Source organism: Triticum urartu, chromosome 5A (assembly GCF_056163025.1).
Source record: "Triticum urartu cultivar PI428250 chromosome 5A, HENAU_Tu73, whole genome shotgun sequence".
Lineage (NCBI taxonomy): Eukaryota > Viridiplantae > Streptophyta > Magnoliopsida > Poales > Poaceae > Triticum > Triticum urartu.
Genome location: NC_141877.1, coordinates 676,251,334 through 676,262,255, shown reverse-complemented (window position 1 = coordinate 676,262,255; position 10,922 = coordinate 676,251,334). Strand labels below are relative to the sequence as shown.

The 10,922-nt window shown below is 46.9% G+C and overlaps 3 protein-coding genes across 4 annotated transcripts; 2 read left to right on the top strand and 1 right to left on the bottom strand.

Moving 5' to 3' along the window:
• The first annotated feature begins 1,903 nt into the window (after positions 1–1,903).
• On the top strand, positions 1,904–3,008 carry LOC147974037 (germin-like protein 8-5). Of its 2 annotated transcripts, XM_087522340.1 has the most exons (3): positions 1,904–1,976; positions 2,011–2,136; positions 2,265–3,008. In XM_087522340.1, exons 1-3 carry the CDS (start codon positions 1,919–1,921, stop codon positions 2,831–2,833), a joined length of 753 nt encoding a protein of 250 aa, XP_087378466.1. In that variant the 5' UTR covers positions 1,904–1,918; the 3' UTR covers positions 2,834–3,008. The 2 variants fall into 2 exon arrangements, with proteins under 2 accessions (XP_087378466.1, XP_087378465.1); XM_087522339.1 differs by having other exon boundaries at positions 1,923–2,136.
• A 4,278-nt stretch (positions 3,009–7,286) lies between these two features.
• On the bottom strand, positions 7,287–7,886 carry LOC147974036 (uncharacterized). The gene has a single exon (XM_087524880.1). It carries the CDS (start codon positions 7,884–7,886, stop codon positions 7,287–7,289), a length of 600 nt encoding a protein of 199 aa, XP_087381006.1.
• Positions 7,887–9,637: 1,751 nt separating this feature from the next.
• LOC147974035 (germin-like protein 8-11) lies at positions 9,638–10,711 on the top strand. The gene is made up of 2 exons (XM_087522338.1): positions 9,638–9,836; positions 9,965–10,711. The coding sequence occupies exons 1-2, from the start codon at positions 9,653–9,655 to the stop codon at positions 10,531–10,533; spliced, it is 753 nt and encodes a 250-aa protein (XP_087378464.1). The 5' UTR covers positions 9,638–9,652; the 3' UTR covers positions 10,534–10,711.
• Positions 10,712–10,922: the final 211 nt, after the last annotated feature.

Genomic DNA, 10,922 nt, shown 5'->3' with positions numbered 1-10,922 from the left:
ACATATAATAGTTGTGTATTAGGTGCATTCAAGCATGGAATGACGCACCTCGACTTCTTCCTCATTGACACAATCCGTTAACTACCACATCATCTTGCAACCTAGTATTTTTTATATCACTAGCTAGGTGACTCATATTGCAAAGTTTCTCTGTTTATTTTTTCCCTTGGTTTTGGAGGATGGTAAGATATTCCATTATATCTCTAACCATGCTTTTTAATCATATGTATGTTAGGCCACTAACACATATAGTTAAATGCATAATTATGTGTATGTTCTTTTTAACCCATGCCATATCTCGTGCACATTATTGTTCATGACAAATCCGGTGACAACTGACAAATATATAGTTTGCTTATGTTAGTGGCCACAGCTTGAAAAGCTTGAGTGCAAGCATTCTGTCTCAATGGAATCCGCAAAAATAAAAAACTTAAGTAAATGGAGAGACTAGATAAAGCTAAGAAGGTGACTTTATCTAGGTAGAAAACGATTGCTTTACATCACCTGTCTTTTCTCAACTGCTCTTTGACCTCATGCGCACCAGTTCTCACCATGACCAAGTATATGATATCTAATAAACTATGGTGATGGGTGGTGACTTTTCATGGAACCAGCCCTACGAATTTTGCTGTTCTGGTTGCCGTTAGTTCTATTTTTTCTGAATGTTTTGTTTTAGCTTCATTTTGGTTCAAAACTCTTGTAAGTTCGATTGATCATTCCCCAGCAGAAGTATTGTAGATATCTGATTCCCAAAAAACAATTATTATTTGAGTTGTTTCTTTGTAATAAGCTTGTGATAGAAGCAATTAAATCATATGATGGAAACTTCTTTCTATACTATAACTGCCAACAGACACCTCCAAGAAATTAATCAGTTTACAAGCGGCCGCCTGGCCTAGTCTAGTCACTGGATGTACCATTTACTCTAGCAAAAGAAGCAGGTGAGCTCTGGTGCCATGAACCTAGTCAGGAAGGCTAACAAAATTGTTAGATTTATACACTGAACTGGTCACGCGTGATAAAACTCTTCGCAAGAAGATGTTAACTAGTCTTGCTAAGATCACATGGAAACTCCCTGCTCTCCATCGTCATGGCATTTGTATCAGCTCTCCTTTTGGTTGGGCACTTCGTCCATTAATGTCATTGCTTCTTCCTGCAAGTACTCAACCACTTCGAGAGACATTTGACCAAGTAAATATCCGACTGACATGATGATAACGTACATGGGCTGCTACAAATCTGCTAACTACTCTCTGTCGTCCTATGTTGCTGGATTTCATGACAAATCTATTGGCAAATATATAATTTCATAGTTTGAAAAGGTCGATTGCACACATGATTCTGTATCAACTTCGGAAAAGAACAGGAGTAGTAATCACTCCATATGGCTTTAGAAGTCTTGCGCCCATGAATCAAGCCTACGTGTGATCAGGTGATTTCATCTATGTCGGCATCGAGCTAGAAAACGATTGATTTCCTTACATGACTTGGCTTCTCAACTGCTCTTTGACTGGTTTCGTCCGCACCGGTTCCGACTATGACAAGTATATGATATCAAATTAAACTAGTGCCAGATGTTTCTTTTCTTAAAAATCTTTTCCTGAATAGTGATGGTGGTGAATTTTCCTGGAATCGGCCCTGCATGCATTGTGGTGACTCGGTGAGATGGAGAAACATTCGTAATTACTACTCAGCCGTACACATCACCATAGAATAGCATTATATGGCTGTATACGCTGCATTGCTTCTTTGAAGGGAAAACCTGTCTTAAATGGGAACCTGTAAAGTATATGCAATAATTTAGTTAGCAGCAAGAGACCAGTTCAATTGGTTGGTTAGTTTCACTTGACTAAGTCTATTATTGCTCACGATTTCAGGCGCTGCTCGCTGCACCTATATAAACTCATACATCCCCTGCATGTTCAATCCAACACTCAGGCCACAACCACAAACAGAAACACAAGAGAGAGAGAGAGAGAGAGAGAGAGAGAGAGAGAGAGAGTGAGAGAAATCAGATGGCATCCTCCTCTTCCATCCTTGTCCTCGCTGCTCTTCTTGCGTTGGTCTCATGGCAGGCCACTGCCTCCGATCCTAGCCCCCTCCAGGACTTTTGTGTTGCCGACATGAATTCACCAGGTACTATCCGGTTTGTCATCCTGTTCTCACCAAAAAAATATGTTGAAATGAATTTTTGGAAATTATATGCAAGTCAAAACAAGTTTGTAAGATCTGAGCTTACTTGTCACATCTCCTCTATGCACCAGTTCGTGTCAATGGGTTTGTTTGCAAGAACCCGATGGAAGTTAACGCAGATGACTTCTTCAAGGCAGCCAACCTCGACAAGCCTAGGGTGACCAACAAAGTTGGATCCAACGTCACTTTGATCAACGTCATGCAGATTGCTGGACTCAACACCCTTGGCATCTCAATTGCACGCATCGACTATGCTCCTTTGGGTCAGAACCCACCACATACACACCCTCGCGCCACTGAGATCCTCACGGTGCTCGAGGGGACACTGTACGTTGGCTTTATCACATCCAACCTGCCCGCCCCAAACAGAAACAAGTTCCTCTCCAAGGTGCTCAACAAAGGCGATGTGTTTGTCTTCCCCGTCGGACTCATCCACTTCCAATTCAACCCCAACCCCCACAAGCCCGCCGTTGCAATTGCCGCGCTTAGCAGCCAGAACCCAGGGGCTATCACAATTGCTAATGCGGTGTTTGGGTCAGACCCACAAATATCCGATGATGTTCTTGCCAAGGCGTTTCAGGTGGAAAAGAATACAATAGACTGGCTCCAGGCTCAGTTCTGGGAGAACAACCACAACTAAGTGAAACCTTGGCTGATTACACGGAGGACCAGTGCGCAAATTAAGGACATGTTTGAGTTTCTAGATATGCATCCTAATCTATAAAATAAATGGAGCATATGTCATTCCATTGTGTGTCTGTAATGAGTGAATGTATTTCTTCCTTCTCAATAATTGACAATATCAGTTTTTATCACACTGATGTGATCTCATATGTTCTTTTGGTTCTAATGTGTCTTATTTCTAAAAAAAATCCAATGTTTTCGGTTCTTTTCCCCTTGTTCCGAAACAATAGATGATTAGGTTAAAAAAGGAAACAAGACACGATTATCTGGTAATCCAGTATATGTTTGATGCTAGGGTTGAACACCTAGGATTATCTTGCAATACATGCATGCAAAGTATGCGATGGTTGGAGCCCGATTGTGCTCAGGATTTAAATGTGAAAGTTGAATGTGCAAAAGTTGCGTCCTGGAGTCGTTGTTTTGCTCTCCTGCTTTCTGGTGCATGCCATAAGAAATTTACGGTTCCTGCATGTAATATTTTAGCTTCCTTTTGGTTGAAACTCTTGTAAGTTCAATTGAGGGTTGCTTTAATGGAAATTTGATGAGGTGGCTCATTTTATCAAAATAATTATGAGAATTAATTTTGTTTTTCTTAAGTTGTGAACTAAAGATATGATTTTTACTAAGTTTTAGAAACTGGGCACACTGGAGACCAGATTCCAAAAATTAGCTCCAACATACATATAGAAAACATGCATAATTACACAAAAGAAAAGATTATTACCAAAACCCCCCAAAAATGAATATTATTTGAGTTGTTTCTTTTTAACAAGCCTGTCATACAAGCATTTTATCACAAAATGCACTTCGCCCGCTTGGCTGAAGGATATATGGTGTTGAGGAAATCATCATACAAGATGATCAAAGAAAGCATGGCAAACCAAGCCAAACATGCTAACAACTACCGGAACTGCCCAATTAGAAGCCTCCAGCATGCCGCCGAGAGGAAGCACATGAGTGCTGGACCACCTGAAGACTCAACCTGGACCGACGACGACATTCAACCACACGCCACCTTGAAGAAAACCTTGGACTTCATCGCACCGACACCACCCAACTACTCTAAGAGAGGACCCTCTGCCTAAACCAAGGAGTGCTGACCCTACCGGTGGGTAGAGATGATGAAAGGAGGACATTGTTGCGTGTACAAGATAGGTGCAAGCAATACGGTAAGTCACCAAATTTGAGGTAGGGTCGATTGGATCGCCATACCATTCTGAACAAGACACCGCGATGGAAAGATGACTACACTCACTGATGATGAACCCAAGAGGGTCATGACGCATTGCACTGCCACAACCACGTCCGCTGGGGCGGAGGGTTTTCACCCCGAGCTAGGATGGCGGGAGAACAATGGCGATGACCCAAAGAGGAATGTGACTACCATGACATCGCCTCCACCAGCGTCGAGGCGCAGAAATTTCGCTTGGACCATCCCGCACACTTGCCAGAAGTCTAGCCTGCCGTCCAGGGCCATCACCTCAACGTATGACACCCCAAACCCATGCCTCGTCACCAAGATGTTGGTACGAGGTCACCGGAGAAGGCCATCAAACCATAGCGAGGCTCGACCCGGTCCAAGTCCACGACCATGACCAGATCCGGTCGGGCCTAAGATCGCCAACAAACCCACCTGACCATTCTAGGTGGGGGCAGGAGTATCTCACCTGCAGTGGAACCTCACCCATGAGAGGCTATGGGAAGCTACATCCCGTCTCACCGCAATCACCCCTCACAGGTCAACGACCACGATGCTGGCTGATCTGGGAGAGGCCCGGCTCCAGGTAGAGTTCCCTGATCCACGCACAAACCAAATGACCCATGACCCCACTAGGCATGCCACAAAATCTCAGGTCGGCGGCTCACCTCCGAAGGCGAGGGATAGCGGCGGCGGTGGCGTGAGGTGCTACGTTTAGCCCACAAAGAGGACGGGGTGGAGCGGAGAGAAGGGGCATCCCACTAGCACCTACCATCTCCCGGGGCTTTGCTCGGTGTAGTGCCGAACAATGGCTACCAGGGAGGCGAAGAGTGTGTGGGTCTAGGGCCGGCGGCGGAGATAGCCTCTCATGTCGTCCACCAGGATGATGTTGGGGCCTGTCTTCTTCTTCTTCTTTCTGGATGCATTTTATTTGTCCGATGGAAACATATTTTCTGTATCAAAACTACACACACACCTCCAAGAAATTAATCAGTTTATGAGTGGCCACCCAGCCCAAGTCACTGGGTGTGCTGTTTACACTAACAAAAGAGGCATGCGAGGTGTGTCATGAGCCTACACAAGAAATGCCGACTAGATTGTCAGATTTACCCATTGAAATGGATCATGATCAACCTGTTAGCAAGAGGACGTTAAGTACTCTTAGTAAGATCATATAATTGTTTCTGCTCCCTATCGTCACTGTTTATGTGTGCGTGGATTAATGTAATTAACCATTTTGAGAAAATTTTGACCAAGTAAATATCTGATTGATGTGATGATAACAGGGGCTGCTACATATAATAGTTGTGTATTAGGTGCATTCATGCATGGAATGACGCACCTTGATTTCTTCCTCATTGACACAATCCGTTAACTACGACGTCACCTTCCAACCTAATATTTTGTATAACACCAGGTGACTCATATTGCAAAGTTTCTCTGTTTATTTTTTCCCTTGGTTTTGGAGGACGGCAAGATATTCCATAATATCTCTAACCATGCTTTTTAATAACATGTATGTTAAGCTGCTAACACACATCTATGAATGTATAATTATGTGTATGTTATTTTTATCCCATGCCATATCTTGTGCTCAGTATTGTTCATGACAAATCCAGTGACAAATATATAATTTGCTTATGTTAGTGGCCACAGCTTGAAAAGCTTGATTGCACGCATTCTGTAGCAACTGAAAAGAAGCGAGGGAGTAGATAAAGCTAAGCAGGTGACTTTGTCTAGGTAGAAAACGATTGCTTTACGTCACTTGGCTTTTATCAGCTGCTCTTTGACCTCGTGAGGGCCAGTTCTCACCAATGACCAAGTATATGATATCTAATAAACTATGGTGGTGGGTGGTGAGTTTTCATGGAACCAGCCCTGCAAGCATTGTGCCGACTTGGGTGAGATGGATAAATGATCATAATATACTACTCAGCCGTACATCAGATGATGCAGTAACGCTTAGGCATATTAAAAGGAAACTTGAGGAGTTTATGCAAAAATTTAATCAGAAGCGAATAAATGACCATATGATTATATGGTAATGTGCTCGGAGGTTGCAATGTGCATGTTGAATGTGCAAAAGTTGCTTCCTGGAGTCGTTCTTGTGGTCTGTCTTTCCGGTGATGAAAGATAGTTTATGTTTGCATTGCCACGAAACTTGCTGTTTTGGTTGCCGTTAGTTCCATTTTTCCTGGATGTATTGTTTTAGCTTCCTTTTGGTTCAAAACTCTTGTAAGTTTGATTGATCATTCCCCAGAAAAACCATTGTAGATATCTGAGTCCCAAAAACAATTATCATTTGAGTTGTTTCTTTGTAAGATGCTTGTGATAGAAGCAGTTAAATCATCTAATGGAAACTTCCTTCTACACTAAAACTGCCAACACATGTTGGCGCCAAACCCCAAACCCTAGGTCTACCTCTCCCTCTCTCTCTCTCTGTGGCACGAACCAGCAAAGAAAGGAGGAAGATGAAGGAGAAAACACAGGGCACAGGAGGTTTGCCGGCGCACGAAACGCCCCAGCCGCACATACGGCTTGTTCTTTACCTCGAGCTCGAACTCGACCTGCCAACGAGCTACAAAGAGGATCCGGGGTCTTATGCCCGCGAGCACTGACATGCCAGGCCTCGCCTCGCACCCACTCGCTCCCCCACTCCCCCACGTCCAGCGCGCTCTGGCTGCGCCTGCGCATCGTGCCCGAACGCGATCGCCACGGCCACCCCGCGTGCCCGACGCGGTCTACCCCTCCCTTTTGCTCGCTAACAGAACTGTGCGGCCCCGCGCACACACGCGTTGGCTCACGCACTCACACACGCACACCTACGCACGCAACCCCGTCGCGATCCCGACGTATTCGACCCGATCCACGTGCGCTCGCACACGCGCTCACCGCATCGGATCGTCGCCACGGCTTATTGAACCCAACACCCCCCCTAAGCCGTGGCCTAGAGGAGGCCGTTGTCCTCGACGTCGGTGTCCGCCAGCAGCGCCCGCTCCGCCGCCGGCGCCTTCCGCAGCTCTGGGAAATCGCGCTTGAAGTCGCCGCGCTCACCGCACTTGTAGCAGCGACCACGCCTGTTGCCGCCATCCCGCGTCGCCATGCTGTGTGCGTCGTCATCATCGTCCCGTGCTCCCCCTTGGCACCACTCCCGTGCTCACCACTGCGCCGCACCGTTCAGAAGCTGGCTGTCTGCCCGCTCGCCGCCGCTCTACCCACGGCGCCGCACACGCTCATCGAACGCGTGTAGCCGCCCAAGCACCTCGTCGTACGTCAGCTCCTCCGGCATGCAGAACTGCTCAATCCCGGCGACGACAGGGAAGAGAAGGCCCGGCACCGTTTCCATGAGCTTCTTCACCAGCTCGGTGTCGCTCAGCGTCTCGCCCAGGCTCGCGAGCCTCGCCGTCATCCCTGCCAGCCTCCCGGCGTAGACGTCCAGGGACTCGCCGTCCTCCATCTTCAGCCGATCCAGCTCGCCGCGCAGCGTCGCCCTCCTCGGCGCGCGCACCCATTCAGCGCCGACGAAACGCAGTTTGAGGGAGTCCCATACCTCCTTTGCAGTGAGTTTCGCCGCCACCTGCAGCAGGACATCTTCCGGCAGCCCCGCCAAGATCATCGCCCTCGCCATCTTGCACTTCTTGCCGTTGACCGCCGCGTCGTTCGCCGATGCCACCGCCTCCCACAGCGTGTAGGCATCAAGGATCGCCCGCGCCTTGATCGCCCACATGGTGTAGTTCTCCGACGAGAGCATCAGCATGTTCATGGACACCGATCTGCCCGCGCCGCCGCCGCCGTGTGGAACCAGCGCCATGGACTCCGGTGAGCTGCTCAACCTGAAGCTCTGATGCCAATTGTTGGCGCCAAACCCTAAACCCTAGCTCTACCTCTCCCTCTCCCTCTCCCTCTCTCGGAGCTCTCTCTCTCTCTCTCTCTCTCTCTCTTTGTGGCACGAACCAACGAAGAAAGGAGGAAGATGAAGGAGAAAACACAGGGCACATGTGGTTTGCCGGCGCATGAACGCCCCAGCCGCACGCACATACGGCTTGTTCATTACCTCGAGCTCGAACTCAACCTGCCAACGAGCTACAGGGAGGATCCGGGGTCTTATACCCACGAGCACTGACATGCCAGGCCTCGCCTCGCACCCACTCGCTCCCCCACTCCCCCACGCCCCGTGCGCTCTGGTCGCGCCCGCCCATCGCGTCCGAACGCGATCGCCGCGGCCACCCCCCGCGCCCGATGCGGTCTACCCCTCCCTTTTGCTCGCTAACAGAACCGCGCGGCCCCGCACACACACGCGCTGGCTCACGCACTCACACACGCACAGCTACCCACGCAACCCCGCCGCGATCCCGATGTGTTCGACCCGGTCCACGCATGCTCGCACACGCGCTCACCGCGTCGATCGTCGCCACGGCTTATTGAACCCAACAACACACACCTCCAAGAAATTAATCTGTTTATAACTTGGCCACCTGGCCTAGTCTTTTTAATGTATGTACTCCCTCCGTAAACAAATATAAGAGCATTTACATCACTACTTTAGAGATCTAAAAGCTCTTATATTTCTTTACAGAGGGAGTACTATTTACAATAGCAAAAGAAGCAGGTGAGGTCTGGTGCCATGAACTTTGTCAGCAAGGCTAACCAGATTGTTAGATTTATACACTGAACTGGTCATGTATGATAAAACTCTTTGCAAGAAGATGTTAACTAGTCTTGCTAAGATCATATGGAATCTTCCTGCTCTCCATCGTCATGGCATTTGTATCAGCTCTCCTTTTGGTTGGGCACTTCGTCCATTAATGTCGTCGCTTCTTCCTGCAAGTACTCAACCACTTCGAGAGACATCTGACCAAGTAAATATCCCACTGACATGATGATAACGTATAGGGGCTGCTACAAATCTGCTAACAACTCTGTCGCCCTCTGTTACTGGATTTCATGAAAAAACTATTGGCAAATATATAATTTCATAGTTTGAAAAGGTCGATTGCACGCATGATTCTGTATCAACTACTGAAAAGAACAGGGGTAGTAGTCACTCTATATGTCTTTAGAAATCATGCGCCCATGAATCAAGCCTACGCGTGAGTACGTGACTTCATCTATGTCGGCATCAAGCTAGAAAATGATTGATTGCCTTACATGACTTGGCTTCTCAACTGCTCTTTGACTGGTTTCGTCCGCACCGGTTCCGACTATGACCAAGTATATGATATCGAATTAAACTAGTGCCAGATGTTTCTTCTCTTAAAAATATTTTCCTTAATAGTGATGGGTGGTGAATTTTCCTGAAATTGACCCTGCATGCATTGTGGCGACTCGGGTGAGATGGAGAAACATTCATAATTACTACTCAGCCGTGCACATCACCATAGAATAGCTTTATATGGCTGTATACTCTGCATTACTTCTTTGAAGGGAAAACGTGTCTTAAATGGGCGTATATGCAGTAGTTTAATTAGCAGCAAGAGACCAGTTCAATTGGTTGGTTGGTTTCACTTGACTAAGTCTACAATTGCTAACGATTTCAGGCGCTGCTCGCTGCAGCTATATAAACTCATACATCCCTGCATGTTCAAACCATCACTCACGCCACAATCACAAACAGAAACACAGGAGAGAGAAAAAGATCAGATGGCATCCTCCTCTTCCTTCCTTCTCCTCGCTGTTCTTCTTGCCTTGGTCTCATGGCAGGCCACTGCCTCCGATCCTAGCCCCCTCCAGGACTTTTGTGTCGCTGACATGAATTCACCAGGTACTATCCGGTTTCTCATCATGTTCTCACCAAATAAATATGTTGAAATGAATTTCTGGAAATTATATGCAAGTCGAAACAACTTTGTAAGACCTAAGCTTACATTATAAATCTCTTCTATGCACCAGTACGTGTCAATGGGTTTGTTTGCAAGAACCCAATGGAGGTTAACGTTGATGACTTCTTCAAGGCAGCCGCCCTCGACAAGCCTAGGGTGACCAACAAGGTTGGATCCAACGTCACTTTGATCAACGTCATGCAGATTGCTGGACTCAACACCCTCGGCATCTCAATTGCGCGCATTGACTATGCTCCCTTGGGTCAGAACCCACCACATACGCACCCTCGCGCCACTGAGATCCTCACGGTGCTCGAGGGGACATTGTATGTTGGCTTTGTTACATCCAACCAGCCCGCCCCAAACAGAAACAAGTTCCTCTCGAAGGTGCTCAACAAAGGTGATGTGTTCGTCTTCCCCGTGGGGCTCATCCACTTCCAATTCAACCCCAACCCCCACAAGCCTGCCGTTGCAATTGCCGCGCTCAGCAGCCAGAACCCAGGGGCTATCACAATTGCCAATGCGGTGTTTGGGTCAGACCCACAAATATCCGATGATGTTCTTGCCAAGGCGTTTCAGGTGGAAAAGAATACAGTAGACTGGCTTCAGGCCCAGTTCTGGGAGAACAACCACAACTAAGTGAAACGGTTGGCTTATTACACGGAGGACCAGTGCGCAAATTAAGGACATGTTTGAGTTTGTAGATATGCATCCTAATCTATAAAATAAATGGAGCATATGTCATCCCATTGTTGTGTCTGTAATGAGTGAATGTATTTCTACCTTCTGAATAATTGACAATATCATTTTTAGCACACTGATATGATCTCATATGCTTTTTTGGTTCTAATGTTTCGTATTTCTCAATAAAAAATAAATATTTTAGGCTCTTTTTCCCTTGTTCCGAAACAAGAGATGACTAGGTCAAAAAAAGGAAACAATACACGATTATATGGTAATCCAGTATATGTTTGATGCTAGGGTTGAACACCTAGGATTATGTTGCAATACGTGCGAAGTATGCGATG

Coding starts and splice junctions, on each gene's coding strand:
- LOC147974037 (XM_087522340.1), top strand. CDS start 1,919: ATGTTCAATCCAACACTCAGGCCACAACCACAAACAGAAACACAAGAG. Junction 1,977..2,010: donor AACACAAGAGAGAGAGAGAG/AGAGAGAGAGAG, acceptor AGAGTGAGAGAA/ATCAGATGGCATCCTCCTCT. Junction 2,137..2,264: donor TGCCGACATGAATTCACCAG/GTACTATCCGGT, acceptor TCTATGCACCAG/TTCGTGTCAATGGGTTTGTT.
- LOC147974036 (XM_087524880.1), bottom strand. CDS start 7,886: ATGGCGCTGGTTCCACACGGCGGCGGCGGCGCGGGCAGATCGGTGTCC.
- LOC147974035 (XM_087522338.1), top strand. CDS start 9,653: ATGTTCAAACCATCACTCACGCCACAATCACAAACAGAAACACAGGAG. Junction 9,837..9,964: donor CGCTGACATGAATTCACCAG/GTACTATCCGGT, acceptor TCTATGCACCAG/TACGTGTCAATGGGTTTGTT.